At 40.9% G+C, this 16720-nt stretch overlaps 1 protein-coding gene across 1 annotated transcript in view; it reads left to right on the top strand.

Annotated features, from left to right (window-relative positions):
* The first annotated feature begins 271 nt into the window (after nt 1-271).
* Nucleotides 272-16720, top strand: part of LOC124160680 (protein argonaute-2-like) — a 60787-nt gene continuing 44338 nt past the window's right edge. Inside the window, exons 1-4 of the mRNA XM_046536649.1 lie at nt 272-434; nt 6313-6610; nt 10551-10656; nt 14395-14585. Of these exons, the coding sequence (XP_046392605.1) occupies nt 296-434; nt 6313-6610; nt 10551-10656; nt 14395-14585 (734 nt within the window). The 5' untranslated portion in view covers nt 272-295. The remainder of the gene's footprint in view (nt 435-6312; nt 6611-10550; nt 10657-14394; nt 14586-16720) is intronic.

Genomic DNA, 16720 nt, shown 5'->3' with positions numbered 1-16720 from the left:
TTTTCCTCCAGTCGAAGGTTTTGGGGGTCAAGGAAGGGGGGGCAGAGGGGCTGGAGGAAGGGGTAGAGGCGAAGGGGGCCAGGGTAGGGGAGAAGGTGGAAGAGGCAGGGGAGAAGGTGGAAGAGGCAGGGGAGAAGGTGGAAGAGGCAGGGGAGAAGGTGGAAGAGGCAGGGGAGAAGGTGGAAGAGGCAGGGGAGAAGGTGGAAGAGGAAGGGGGGAGGGTGGGAGAGGGAGGGGAGAGGGTGGGAGAGGAGCCAGAGTGGGAGAAGTATCAACTCCATCCCCGCCAGTTGGAATGGCTCCCATGGAAGCAGCAGCTGTTCCTCAGATGCAAGGAGGAAGGGGTCAAGGAGGGAGAGGGGAAGGGAGGGGACGAGGTCGAGGCGATAGCAGGGGAGGAGGGCGAGGAAGTGGATTTGTCTCTCCCCATGAAGGTGAGTATATTGATTTCCGCTTGGCATTCTATTTGATTAGTATTATGTGGCTCCGGGCTTCTTCTGGGAGAAATACTGGGAACTATAGCTCTTGCTGAAGAACGTGGTGCTACCCTGCACTAGAGGGTGTGTAGGGAGCAGTGGAAGGGGTGTATGGAAAGGGCAGAGGGGAAGAAAGCTAGGCAGAGAGGGATTGGCAGGGGAATCAAACTACTTAAGAAAAAAGTTGAAAGTTCATAATGGGGTCATTCCATGTCAAATCAACCTATACTTTGACCAAATGACACCCACCGACTCGGATTTTCATGAAACTTGCCATGGTCATACATTCTGGTATGATTAGAGATTGTACACAATTTTAGCCTCCAATCGTCAATTGTTAATGAAATATGAGCAATTGAAATATTGGCGTGACCCCTAAAGTGCCGCAGCGTGCAACTCATGGTGACTTTTATTTTCACCCATAACTCCATTCCTGCGAAATTAAAAGGCATGATTTTTTTTTAAAGCTAAGTAGTCCATAATGATCCCACCATTATCATTAAATATTCACTGCGAAATCTCTCTACTGCTGGGCAACTGCTGCACTGTATTCATGAGATGCAGAGGGCCTACGACTGCTGGGAGGGAATGAAGCCACTGTGTTTGAGACTCTCTAGCGGACCCTTCTACGTGTTGACGCTATTCATATGGAACTCGGGCAATGCTCCATTTCTCCCCCGTGAATACCGATGGCCTTGAAGGCTTGAGCCGTAGACCCTTTACGTTGAAGTCAATTCGCCCAATAACCTTTGATGGCAAAAATTACATCTCAAACAGTATTGCTTACAAAAATCTCATTTCAACTAGCTCCACGCTTAATAGGGTAGTTTCCTTCATCAAAGAAAACAAAAGGCATTGATGGCGATTCGTTACCCACCATTAGTGTATTCATAATACACAAATTATTTGGTTTTTGAAATACCGGTTTAGACGAATGGCAAGGGTCAAATTTTATCCTCATTTGAAAAAGGCCAGATTGGCGCCCATGCGATTCCACTCCACGTGACGTCACAGGGACCTAGTTTCTACACGAGAGGATAGGAGTTATGCATCGTCAGAGGCTACCAATGCATGCATGAGTCACAGAGCTCAGGGAAACATGTCTTAATAATCACCTATTAAAACTGGCTAAGGTCGGAAAGTTTTCTTCGCTTGATAAGGTATTAATAAACCTTTTTTAAGCCATGCGCTACCAGACAGGAAGGTACTCAGCTACCCGTTAGCATCCTGCGTCCCATCAGCGCTCAGAGCCTCGATCAAGGTCACCTACTAGGCGGGAGGGGGAACCAGAAATGCGTCGTACGGACTTTTTCCCTTCATTCCTACTTACGCGTCGCGTTTTCGCGCGCTTAAAATTTTTCACTTTTCATTTGATCGCGAAAAATAGATATCGTCATTTAAAAATCTAAAAGCGTGAAATACCTACTCCAGGAGTAATAATCTCTTGATTTAGGCAATAAAAAAATAATAGGAAACCACCCTATTATTGATCTAAATTCACTAATGTCATTCTTTTAAGGAGTCGAGATAAATGACTTTGGTAGGCTGTCTATCTGGACCGCATAGCAAGTAATGCTTTTGGCCATTGCGCAACAATGGATTTTGATCAATATATAAATAAAGAAGAACATGGAGTAGATGGAGTGTGGACCTCAAACCGTTGGCGCAATCAGCATCGACGGCGAGGACCTAGAGAAGGTCGAGAAGTTCAAATATTTGGGCTCTGTCATCAGCAACGATGGAAGCACAACCGCCGACACACGAGCTTGAATTAATGCAACTTGGCTGAAGTGGCACCAAGTGACTGGCGTATTGTGCATCCGTCGAATGCCCGACCGATTCAAGGCCAAAGTATACAAGACCGTAGTCTGCCCAGTGGCCCTATATGGAACAGAATGTTGGCCAGCCACAGAAAAACAAGAACAGGCTATGCATGTTATCGAAATGAGGATGCTGCGATGGATCCTAGGCATCTCCCGCCTTGATCACGTCATGAATGAAGACATCCGGAAAAGAATGGGAGTTGCAACAATTACGGACAAGGTGCCGATGGAAGCCCTGTGCCCTGAAGGATGCCGATCACGAGGACGACCTAAGATGTGCTGGCTCAACAGAATTAAGGCAGACATGATAACCATCAACGCCACGCCAGTAGACCTCCTGGATTGAGCCAAGTGAAGAAGACTTAGCAGAACAGCGGACCCTGCAATAGCGCGGGACAAACGCTAGGATGAAGAAGATAAATAAAGAAGAAGATTTGATGCAAGCAATACTATTAATTTGCATAAAATGATAGCAATTTCGTGTTTACTTAGCGCAAGTCACATTTTATCAAGAGAGCGTTAAAGTATTTGATTAGGCTACACAGCGTTGGGATTTTTTCCTGAGGAACGAATTTGCACTATATCGACATTGCACTAGGCGAGGCATGGGTGTACCGTGGGTGGAGGCAGAGATTTAAGTCTCCATAGCATTTTTCCAACTATTTCCTTGCTTAAAATGCTTAATTAATGTTATAAATACGCGGTATTTGGTCTCTTCATTTTTAAATGATGTGCGCATTACTAATATTTCACTCTAATAAAATAACAACACCAATTGCTGAAAGTCATTGTTAGACACCTTTTGGGCTATTAGGTGACTCATGCTGCAGTTGACCTCCAGAAATGGGGAACTTTGAAGGGGGTAAGATGAAAAAGGTCAGCGGGCGAGAAGGGGGAGGCATGAAAAAAGGTTTCTTTTGTTCTCGTGTAACTTGATATTTTCTTTCGAAGATATGGTCTTCCTAATACAATCCATGCGCGAGCTGGAATCATTTGTTTGATTTTGGAGGAAAGAAAAGCTTACACGGGGAGGCTAGTGCTGACTGGAGGGGGATAGCAGATCTGGGAAATGCGCTTATGTAACTATCCCACGGCATTGAGCTTCCTATGGTAGTTTCATCTCGTGGGGAAGATTCAAACTATGTGCCTGTCGTATTAGCCATAAATGACACATTGCATGTTTTTCGTCTCATTTTTGTCAAACGATGGATGCGGGAAAATTATATGTCGGGACCGCTAGTATTCCAGCTATGATTTACTATTCGATATTCAAGTTCGAGAAATCCGCTATTCGACCCATCTCTAGTCATTAACTACCAGTAGTGAACGGAATAACGTGTAAAGAAAATCACCAACTCTGTTGAATTTAGTCATCTACAACTAAATAAATTCATGGTCGACTCGTAACTACTACTCAACCTCACAGTAAAATCGTGGCAGCCGCCTTCCAATCGGACAATGCCCCACGCTCGGTCGCCAATTATGTGATGCTCACCTCAACTGGGTGAGGACTGGTGGAGGGGAGGGTTCGTTTGGAGGGGGTATTATCTGAGTTGGACGGGTCGTGGGTTGAGGGGGAAGGGGAAGTGGGGGAAAGGAAGAGGAATTACGAAAAAGTGGCAAGTGGGTGTGGGGTGGGTTCCTGTTGCTACTTGGATTTGGTGTGCACGAAATAACGAAGGCTGGTAATACACTAATTACGAATTCAACAGAACATTTAATGCATAAAAACACAAGGCAAGATACACATAAAACATAAAATAACCCAATATTCTTTTCTACTTTGAATAAGTTCAACAGATTCAGGCTTCAATTGGTGGAAGTTAGACATATTTAAGTAAATGAAAGGTCGTAGCACTTTTCCACAAGAATTTTTAATGCGTACAACGCGTTTCGGCTCACTGAGCCATCATCTGGTACAAGACGCTTGAACAGATGTGAAGATCCCTTTTATACCCTTGAGAGAGGAGAGTATTGGAGAAGGAGAGGATTTGACGTCTTTGAGGATGGGGGGGGGGGGTGGGAACGGGTGTACAGAGTATAGACAATGGGGAAAGATACAACTACGGGATGTGGAGAACCCACGTTGGAGGGAGGGTTTTGGTCATAACTGTAAAATGACGACACGTGCGGAAGACCATAGCAAAACAGGAGGAGGGGGTGTTGAGAAGAGTGAAAAAAAAAAAAAAGGGGGGGGGGCTTAGGGTAAAAAAAAAGACACGCGGCCTCTTTTTACCCTAAGCCCCCCTTTTTTTTTTTTTTTTTTCCTCACTCTTCTCAACACCCCCTCCTCCTGTTTTGCTATGGTCTTCCGCACGTGTCGTCATTTTACAGTTATGACCAAAACCCTCCCTCCAACGTGGGTTCTCCACATCCCGTAGTTGTATCTTTCCCCATTGTCTATACTCTGTACACCCGTTCCCACCCCCCCCCCCCCCCCCCCCCCCCATCCTCAAAGACGTCAAATCCTCTCCTTCTCCAATACTCTCCTCTCTCAAGGGTATAAAAGGGATCTTCACATGTGTTCAAGCGTCTTGTACCAGATGATGGCTCAGTGAGCCGAAACGCGTTGTACGCATTAAAAATTCTTGTGGAAAAGTGCTACGACCTTTCATTTACTTAAATATTCTACTTTGAACTTGAAACTAGCCAGTGGTATTAACCAAAATGATTGATTCAACAGGATGTGACACTATACTAAAAGAAAAAGCATTAAATTTACTTTGCAATCAGTCTTTGGCAAAAAAATGAATTTACAAAAAACAAAAGTGTGAACTTCGAACATAATTATTGATCAAAAATAACACACACTGTCCTAAATGCTAAACCACACGCACTCATTCAAAAAGGGGGGAAAGGGGATAGAAATTGTAATGCGATGAACGAACATAAAATTTGGGGGAGGGTGCCGGCTCTTCGGTTCTTTTATTCTTGAAAAGGGGGGGGGGGGAATTTTTATTTCTTCACTATCACGACAATGGGGCTTTAAGTTAAGATTCTTCTTTACTTCGAGGGGGGGAACGTAATTCGGGGATTGTGACTTAAGATTCTTCTTTACTTCAAGGGGGGGAGCGTAATTTGGGAGTGTGACTTTACTTATCAGGTTCTCTCCTTCTCTCGTTCACTGCTGTCCTCGGATGGCTCCTTCCTCAGTCTCTGCACCTTCTGCACACCATGGGCTGAGAGAACATTCAGTGGGTTGACCGTCTTCTCATTGGCAATGGAAATCTACCATTCCTTCTGCTGTTTCCAAGTTTCGCCAGTCCTCTCCTTTCTGGTCCAAACTCCGACGTCTCCAAATCCTCTCTCTCTCAGGCAACTCCTTACTAAGGTGCTTCATCAAATCAGCAGAGCCTCCGGTGGCATGACGATGTCTCTCGTTGAGCTGATCGCTCTCCAGGTTATATACCTCGAAGAAGGTTGGTTTTCTGGGGGTGGGGAGGAAGTTGGGAAGAGGCCGGTTTCTTGAGGCATGGCGCCACTGGAGGGGGGGGTCTGAAGCACGTTCTCCCTGTTTGGGGGGGGGGGGGGTGGGGGAAGGAAGGGACGGAGAACTGGCGATTTCTTTGGTTGCCTCATGCTGGGCGGTGGGTGGTTGGGAGGAGGAAGGGGTTAGATCCTCAGCACATACACAGAGTCACGTGATCAGGAAAACCCTAAATTTTGGAGTGACCGGAAAATCGTGGGGGTAAGGGAGAGGGGAAATGTACTACACACACATCCATTCATACTTGACGACACACACAGTCAAACGCAGTACAACGCAATCAAACATAGCTCTACTTCCCTTGTGAACGCCAAATTATGTAACCCAAAAAACATGCCAAACAGCAATGGTTACAAATTGTTGAATAACTTTTGCAAATGACAGTATGTTAAAGGTTCTATTAAGGCTAGGAATAAATCTTAATAATCTTGTCTTTAAAGGATTTCATTTCAATTGAGCTGGACCTAATTTAAATGCCATCATCTTTAGTCGTGTTGTATTTAGTTGATGTAGTCACCTTTTTCAGGATCCCCAGGGTCTCCAGCACCATCACAACCAAGCCCACCTTCAAGTGTTCCTATCCCGACTGAGAGTTTGGAAAAAATGCAAATAGCTGAGAAAAGACAGGAGTCTGTTTCTGCAGCCTTACAGAAACTTGGTGATAAGCATTCTGGTTTCAAGATACCTTTGAGGAAATCTACAGGAACACAAGCAATTTGTAGATTTACCGTTGAAACCAATCATTTACCGCTAAAGATCAACATTAAGGAGATAATCCATTATGATGTGGATATCCAACCGGATAAGCCGAAAAAGTTGATGAGGTATGTATGTGAATATGGAAATCTAGTGATTCAATGTTAATTATAATTTCTGTGTTTTACAGCATCTAGGGTGCTTATTTTTTATGAATAATGGTTAAATTTCATATTTATTGCAAACACTAAATGTAAGGTTACATTTAGTGTTTTCAATAAGTATGAATTCGGATTATTATCATAAACAGTTAGGTTTTCCATCGTTATGTAAATTGATAGTACAGTAAACTCTCGATTACACGAAGCAGGATATTACGAAGTTTTCGATGATACAAAGTGAGATAGTGGTCCCAGCGAAAAGCCTATGGTAAATACATGGTGCTTTTCGATAATATTAAGTTTTGATAATATGAAATGTTTTGAAATTACGAACCTCGGACTCAGTCCCCAGGAGCAAATTGCATTTGTTTATAGGAACTACGGCATAACATTTGTCAACAAAACTAGTTATTCCGGCGAAAACAGCAAAAAAAATCAGTGCTTCCGACTGTGGTCCATCAAAGTGTGAAATCTTAAATGATAGTGCAACTTTGAAGGGAAAGGGTTCGCCTAAAAACTAACGGTAGGGATCGAGGAGAAGTAGGAGTAAAAATATTGTTGCCGACACAATTTCCCTATTTACATGCATACTCGTAAACATCGCGTCGACAATACTTGGTAGTTTGACATGTGAGGAAGGTCACACGGGGTATTTCTTACACTTTCAATTAAACCGTACATAATTGAACCATTCCAATGAAATGCTGCCAAGTCCAAAAAATTGCTCAAATTTCGACGTTCTTGCCGTTCAGTGTGCAAACTTGTGACACCACTTTTCAAATCACCAGTTTGGAAACACGAGGAAGGAAGTAAATTAAGTCACTCAATATTAGAATAAATATTTTTCATTTTAGAGACAAAGTTACATTTCGGGGGGGGAGGGGGGGGGGAAGGTCGCGTAAATGCTGCGGTTGTCAACGACTAGGTGGGGAGGTGTAGTAAGGATATCACGGATGATATAATACGTACTTAACACGAGCCGATAGTAAGGGCGAAATGGCTCCACTATTGCCAAATGTAATGGGGATTCAATGATTCTGTGCATCAAGTTTTCGCAAAATTACCTTGCTATCTATCCACGAGGGGGTCTGACTGGATGACTTTCGTCCTGGAAGCACTGAATTGTACGGTATGGGCTTGAACTAAATTCATGAAAGAATGTGCGAAGAGCTTCAGTCGGTGCCTAACAAGTGTCTAAGTAGCAAACAGTGGAGTAGAACCACCGGACATACATGACATCCATGAAGACGAAGATGAAAGTGAGGAGTATCTAAAATATTGGGCTCTATTTACCACCAATTTATTTTGAAGGCTACTCGTAATGAAGGGGCACTTCCAACTCTAGCCATGAACTTTCTTGTAGCACTCCTACCCGTTCCCCCATTCCGAGAGATCTTTCTTTCCAAAGCCTTTGTTTACTCTCTCCTACAGCCCTTTGCTGATCTTCCTGAACCCAACTTAAGCATCCCAAAACCCCCTCCACTAGCATTTCTCCCCTTCCATAGCATTTCCCGGTGATGACCTTGAGTGAGTTGTAAAAAACACGGCCCCCAAACGTAACCTCAGGCAAGGCTCTTTACCCTCCCCTCCTCCTCCCACCCGCTGTGCCTCTCTTTATCCTGTCCCTACTTCCTCAACCAGGCAACACCCATCCCACTCTTATTTACCCCACCCCTTTGGAATGCTCTCTGACTGTGGAAGTACATGGTTCATCACTACCGGCAATGGGGGTAAGTTTCTAACAGGGGAGAGGCTGGAAAAGTATTTTCCACGTGCAGCGCAGCGAGTATTAATATATTATACAATGATGAAGTCATGTACTCAAAAGAGAAGCGGCCACATATATATTCTGAAGGTATTTATGACAGCAAAAAATGGATATCCTCAAATTCAGTTTTTTTTCTATGCAAGAATAGTGGTAGAACTAAAAGGCGTAGAAGCTGCCTTCTGCTACTGCCTTGTGACGTCACGGCCAATATTCAACATGGACACCCGTTTTAGCAGCCTTTGAATTTTTCCATATTTTTTTACAGTTATCTCAAATCATGTATACACTAATAGGATTTAAACTGTGGTTTTACGACATTTTGTTACTCTGAACTCTAATTTAAAAAAATGTGTTTGGTGCGTTTGAAACACTAGTGTACTTCCATATTACAGAATTCGCGAGGCAGGTAGCAGGTATCGTTGCGTGAACAGAGAGGGAGGGCATGCTAATGCTTATACGTTGCCATGGCAATTTTGAAACAGGTTTTTACAATTTTTTCATAGGGGGTATGTCCGCAGGAGTGATTCCACCTCTTGTTTTTTCTTAAGCCCCAAGAGTTCACTAATTCTCCAAAGCAATGGAGGGATCTGCCCAATGAGACAAACAAAAAGAGCATGGGAAAATTTTCAATCAGTCAGTTTTCCGCCTTTCCTTGATCAATTGCCATAAAACTGATTCAGTTCCCTCCCATTTCAACTTATGTGTACGGGTCTCGAGTACAAAATAGTAACATAAAAGATAGTCATCATAAATTTAAAAATTTAAGTGTTGAATATAACTGATATCTTCAGGCCTGACTATGTGAAACCTTTCCATATAGGGAATACAGCAGTAAAACTTTCTCAGGTTCACTATTATAATTATAATAGTTTTACTCCTTTATTTCCAATGAAGTGTTAAAAAAAATTTTAATTTCTTTTTTTGGATTGCCCAAACACCCCACAAAGGGTTGAAGATGATAGTTAGGTGTTGTAAATTGTTCAGACTGGGATGAAGTGGTCAGGTAGTGTTCCATGGCAGACTGCCTTAAATGGTAGTGTAAATTAATCAATAATTTAATTATAAGCGATTGTTATGTGATATTATTAAAGCCTGTCAAATAAACCATGTGGAGCTGTTGAGCTTTCACTTTAATTGCAGTGGTTTATCAAGCCTGTGTGGAAGAAGCCAGTGCAAGTGGGATAACGAGATTACTTATTATTCTCAATTGGCATCTGTGTACGTACACCCACTTTTGTGACTAAAATCGGTGTGCCTGTTGCATTCTTCCCATTGGACAGTTATCCAATTTTTCGCTGTAATTCGTATAAACAAATTCCATTTGCTCCTGCGGACTGAGCCCGTTGTCCGTAACTTCAAAACATTTTTTATTTTCAAAACTTTGTATTATTGAATAGCACTATGCATTTACTGTTGGCCTTTCACTGGGACCACAATTTCACTATGCAATATCAAAAATTCTTTAATATCCTGCTTCGTATTATTGAGAGTTTACTGTATAGCTCACTTGAATTTGTGAGTGTATCAATATATTGAAGAAAATTTGGCACTGCGGTAGAAGCAGTGGGCGTAAATATTGAAAATACATGTGTTGCCATTCTTTCATTTGCATTAGAACCTCTTTCATGAAACTTTCTGCGGAGAGCCAAGATGTGTTTCTTATTATCTGCAAGTTATTCCCCGAGGGCTTCTGAGGGTCTCCAAGGGAGGCTTTTTTTAGAGCTGATTTGGCTGTTACATCTGTGGGTTGACAGAAAACATAACGTACACAATATTATAGAAAACCTTCAGTAGGAGATTGATATTTCTTAGTTTATGATTCAATATTAACGATCATTTACTGTAATAATTAATATCTAATTAACAGTATCATTAGATACTTATTACTTATTATTCTTAATTGGCATCTGTGTACGTACACCCGCTTTTGTGACTAAAATCAGTGTGTCTGTTGCAGTTTTCCCATTGGGCAGTTCTCTAATAAGTCGTTTAAGTGAGGTACTTTGTGTCATGGGACTGGAGAAATATGTTTCATAACTGAGGTGGTTGTATAAATTATTGTATCAGCGAGGTCACAGTATAACTGAGGGTTGTATATCCAGCGTTCTATTGTAGTTTCTATTATACCTTTCATTTCAGGCCTGTAATGGAGGCAGTGCAAAGGTTGTGTTACCCAAATAAGCATCCAGCTTTTGATGGACGAAAGAACTTATACAGTGCTGGGACCTTAGAGTTTGGCACAGAGGTCAGTTTATACATATATACTCTGGTGTAATTGCCATACTTACCTCTGACTTTTTTTGTGAGTTTTTATGCCAGCATCCTAATGGTACCAAATTTGTTTGATCATTTTGCTCTCTACTAGAGATGGGTTGAATAGCAGATTTCTCGAACTCTAATATCGAATTCGAATATTAAATTATTGCTCGAATATTCGGATACCGCTAATACTAGAATTGCGCAAAGCATATTAAACGTATGTTTCTTCTTCTATTTCCCTTGATGAATGTATAAATAAAAAGGTATACAGTGAAACCTCGATCTATCGTTTTTCAAGGGGTTGGACGAAAAAAACGACTTACTGTAGGTCTGCGATCATTGGAGAGATTTTTCAAAAAAGTTTACTAGATCACACAGCTTTCAATGAAATTAATAAATAAAAGTGCTTCTTTCGAATAGTGTTTTTCCGTTTGAGTGCTCATTAATTCCTGTACGACATTTTAACCTTCACCAATGATATTGCATAATATTAAAATAAAATCTGTACAGAAAATAAAGTTTTAGTATGCATATTTTGCTGTTTTGGAACATAACCCCTTATTAGTGTGGAGCTCAATGGTTCGACTTTCGCATATTCGACTTGTTGTACACGTTTTCACGAACGCATTGTGTGTGAAAGTCGGGAACCGCCTGTATATTAATTAAATTGAGGGCATAATTCTAGAGGTTAATTCATTTCGATTGTGTTCATGGAACTGTTTAACAAACTAATTTTCATTCATCTCCTAATTCTGACACAATTACTATCAAGATTCCTCATAATATTTTCCTTTTTATGTCAAGCTAAGCATTCAGAATAGAAAATTCACATGGGGATCGGAAAAATGAGAGTATGTTGGAGCATGCATTGCTCTATTGCCTGGTCCAGGAATTACTATATTCGACTCGATACTCCCGAGTAGTTTTCAAATTGACTCGAGACCAAAAAGTACTACTCGGGCATCCCTAACTGGCAGGGAATATTTTTGGGCTGTCTATGGAGAATGCTCAATCTTCTGCAGGGGAAGAGGGTACGAAGAGACATCCTGAATCATTCAGGGGATTAAAACGTATAGTGAATGATGGCGAGGCCTGGGGCGGAATTCTGTACACGGATACCGACGATCGTCGGTGTCGGTAGCTACCGACGATCGTCGGTAGCACCGATAGAAATGTGATTCACAAAACGCCGCTACCGACAGATTGTCGGTGCAACCGACAAATTCGTGACGTAATGCTTTTGTCGGTACGAAAGTGGCACCCGCACGCGAGGCTAGGCGCCTCGACCAATCATATTTCCCCTTTGTTTGCATTAAACAAATGAGGCTCCGAAAACGCCATCTGTTATTCGTCAGCCCGCGAAGAAGTTAAAAAGAGTTGATCACTGCTTTGTGAGATATTTACGATGTTTATTCACTCTGCGAACACAATTTCTTACTCCCGTTGGTGCGATGTGGCTTGTATTCCGAGATTTTGCCGTATTTACCATAGGATTTTTTCTAGCCCAAGTAAAAAAGCCTTTTTATTCAAGGATTCAACGGTCGTTGATAGAAGAACACCGGCAACATTTGGTGCTCAATGTATTGGAATTTTCAAGTATAATTGTCTTGAAGAGGACTTTGTCTGCTATATAATTGTTCACCTACGCTTATTATAATTGTATTCTTGGGATTAGCAGTGACGAAATTATTTTTATTAGTATTGTAACAATGTACTCTTCATCTTCAGCCACGGTTTGTTTACATCGTTTGCCTCATTGTTCGCTGTGAGTCCGATGCTACCACAAGGGTAATTATTTCATTAGAAAACATTTTTGTCGCTTGAATTCACATTTTGAGCTATTTAAAATACATTCGTTGAGAAAAATACCGAGATTCCGCGGATGTCACGGAAGGTATCATCAGTATCATCGCGTCAAGTGTTGTGATTGTGAACTTGAGTGACATACTTTACGCTATCTATTTGGAAGTGTTAACTTTTGCATTTTGATACCATTTGTGTTATTTCAAACTTAGCGTTGATATGACTTTGACTAAATATGCTTGATCAGTGTTAATTTGTGATATACCGTTGAAAGTATGAAGGTTTTCTCGTGTTGAAATGAAATTTTTGTAGTTTTATGATGAATAATTCATTAAATGTTTCCTTGTTTCGTGCAATCATTCTTTTTATTTGCCCCTTTCTACCGATGGAATACACGGTACGTACCTACTCAGTGCTCTTATAGTAATAATGAAAATCTATCTTGAAGTCCCGTACGGTGTATGGTTAGTATGGTAAAGTAAATTCAGCATTAATTTTACGGGAAGTTTTGTGCACCGGTAACGACGTCAAAGAGTGAGAGGAGTTAAGTGATGCCATTTATATTCTTCTAAAATATAGTAGCAATATGCTTTTTCTATTTCGTCGTTGCTGTCTGATGCTCTCAAGAGTACTTACGAAGGTAGGAGAGTTATTTTCATTATAAATCCCATTCTCAGATGCTCACATAGGGTATTGAAGTTAATATGAAAGTGAACGAAATGTCCACGTATATATTTCATTGAAAGTGCATCAATAAGCATTCGTTTTTATTGAAAACATAAATTAATTTCGGATCCAAACTTTACGAATCAACAATAGATACCTATCGTGTCTTGTTGTGAGTAATTTAAAAGCAAAGCAATACGTTACATACTTAAAATTACGGAATATTTATAATGTAAAATACCTTACGCTATTGGAACGCATAATGTAATATACGTGTAACATTGGTAAAGTTAAATACTGCTCCCACTATGTAAATTTTACGTTTCAAGTGTTTAATCAATCATTTTTATTATAAATAACATACAATTAGAGCGCTTCCACGGATCTAGCGTCGTAGATTATGATTTAAAATCGTCAGCTTAGGCCGAAAAGTGTAAACAAAAGTCCGCCATGATGCTAAAAATTTGTCGGTAGGTCCTACCGAGCGTTTTGAAATCGTCGGTATGTACCGACGCGTTTACCGACAACTGTCGGTAGGATAACGACAATCGTCGGTAAAACGTGTCTCCTGAATCGCTCGTACCGAGACTTATCGGTAGGACCGGCTTACCGACACCGACAATCGTCGGTACGGTGTACAGAATTCCGCCCCTGGGGAGGAAGGGGGGGAATTAAAACAAAAATTACTTACTGTAATGATGTAAATAAATGATATTTAACTTTAAGCAGATGCAGATGGCGTTGGGGTACAGTCCTCCACTGTCAAACTGAAGGTTGCGGGTTGGAGTCCCGCCTAGGTAGGTAGCCCCTGACCTGGACATGGGTTTTTATGATCGTTCATTGTTAATTGTTGCCTTTTCCCCGTCGTAAAAGGCCAAACTTATGCTTTTTTTGGGGCAACTGGATAAAGAATAAATAAATTATATATCAAGACTAGACAATAGTTTTAAATATTTTTTAAAAATATTTCTGAGGCATTGGGGATCTATCCCCTCATCCTCCCCTCATGCCACTGAATGATGGTATCAATAACTCGTAGAGGCAATGATTATTTCTCATTTGTTCGCCCCAAGTATCCCGTACCGTGGTGAGATGTATCTGAATTTTCCCCATGCTGGACCTACCAACTAAAAAAAATCATTAACTGCAGTGCTACCTTCATTCTAGGCTGTACTCATTATAGCAGATCTCTCCTGTACTATTTTAGTTGTATGTTGTACTGTCATAATTTTTTATTTTTTTGTTTCTTTAAAAGATGTCTACCACTGTCACCATCCGTGATGCTGAAAGAGCCCAGGATCTGGAATTTAAAGTCAATATCAAATTTGCTGCTCGAATTAATATGTCAAGTCTTCAAGATTATATGACAGCAGGGAAATCAACTGAAATGCCTCAAAGGCAAATACAAGCTGTCGATGTTATTCTTCGTAGTGCACCTGCACTAAGGTTGGTACTTTTTTGGATCAGTTAAAGTAGCATGCAGTAACATCATTATTGCTTAAATTTTTTGTTATGAATTGAGAATGTACATGAATCTTTTTATTTTTTGTTGTCTCTTCGTAATATATTTGCCAGTTTTTTAATCATAGTTTAATATATACTCTGTCATTGAGAACTGATTTTAGAGTATTTTTTATTTAGCCAGAATTTATTTCTTTCAACCAATTAGATTAACTAACCCTTTCTCTACTAATGCTGGAAATGTACAGCTTCAATATACAGTGTAACCTCGATAAAACGAGACCCCACGGTGCTCCAATTACCAATCGCTATAGCGAATTGTCGCTTTACCGGAGGTGGAGCAAATAATACCTATTGCGAACAATTATACAGGAACAGGAGTGGTGCGGCGACAGAGAAATTTCTATCCGATAAATGTAAGCATAAATCCAGACGAAAGGCGATGTTTTTTTTTGCGTCGCTAAATTTCCTTACTTAAACAACAATTTATAAGTACCGCACTGAATAAAAATCATGCAAAGTATTGCTTTGTCAATCATTATGCCAATGCACCACCGACGAAGCCATTTTTCTATGTACTTAATTTGTGCATTTACGTAATCATTCCATTATTTTGGTATTTTCCACTGAAAATTCAAAAATTAACTGATAAAACTGTATAAAACTTACGAGTATGAATTAATTGATTTAACATTCTCAATAATGAGTGAAAAACATGAAAAAGAGAATGCAGAATTTTTTAAATTAAATAAACTAAAAGCGCAGCATCAGCTCTTCGCATATGCCATCTGTGGCAGTGCCGAATGCATACGACATGGCGCTAAACGAGAGTCGGTTGTTCTGCGAGTTCTTCCAGCGGCCATCAGGGGATGCTCGGCCACCTGGGTGACGGAAGAGAGCGTCTCCGACCACTGAAGCAAATAGTTCACCCTTGTGAATAGTACATTGTGATCGTGACTATTACTTGTAACTGCAACAGAGAATAAATATGTCCATCCGGGCAATTCACGCTGAGTATCATTGTATCGTACATCCTACACTATCGTCAAGGCGCAATACCTACCTCTAGAAGCATCATTGCAAGAAATACTTTGTACTGCAAGGGTTTTGTTGGGGAGTCGGTTGTAAAATAGTTCCGTTTTTTCTATGTTATATCATGCGGGGAATGTTTCTTAAGATACTTAGGATCGGAGTCCTATTTTCCACGACTTTGGGTTTACACCGCAGGCATCACCAGCAATTATGATGGGAGATAGCGCTTTGGTGCTTTGCATTAGTATAATCAACCTTCCGAACTCTTGAAGTTCTCGATTCGCAATCTATCCCTGAAATACTCCGCTTTAGGCTTAGGCGTAAATAGGCTTAGGAAGATAAATTAATTCCGCCACTCTCATATTACTCTATTATTTTTATTTTCTTGCTTAGACGTGTTTGGTGTTTTTTTGGCCATGGTGTCTGCCATCAAATGCTCTCTATTCACGCAACTCACGGACGTTCGAGTGTTCTGCCGACTGCTTTCTGCCGCCCAAGGAACAAAAGAAGATCAAGCATTCGGGAATGTTAATGCCTCAATATTTTCACCAAAATGAACGACTTATTTATCCGACAGTTTACTGTATGAATTTGAGACTGAGCAATCCATGTTAACTTCATTTCTAATAGATTGCAAGAAATTACAGAGATAAGGGACTCTCGGTGAAGGTTTTCCGGCGATGGAAACTCTCGCCATGGCGAGTGTTTCCATCACACCAAAAGGGCCTCGTAAAAACGAACTTTTTTACATGCTTATTATAGGGTCAATTGACGGTGCATCGACTATATCTCGTAATAGCGGGGGTCTCGCAATAGCCCGTACTCGCTTTAACGAGGTTCCACTGTAATTTGTTTTGTGACCAGAGAGATGAATGCCAGAAATATATGTGGAGATTTTCCTATGCGAACGATTGAATGCCGTACACAGGGTTCCCACTGAACCGTGAAAACCTTAAAACCGTGAATAAGCCGTGAATTTCGTCTACCGTGAAAAAACCTGGAAATAGCCGTGAATTTCGTCTTAAAACCTTAAAAATCTCTCAAAATTGATTGTAGAACAACGATAGATGGGTAAAAAAACGATATTT

The sequence above is a fragment of the Ischnura elegans genome, chromosome 6, assembly GCF_921293095.1.
Source record: "Ischnura elegans chromosome 6, ioIscEleg1.1, whole genome shotgun sequence".
NCBI lineage: Eukaryota > Metazoa > Arthropoda > Insecta > Odonata > Coenagrionidae > Ischnura > Ischnura elegans.
This window is presented reverse-complemented; position numbering and strand designations above follow the sequence as displayed.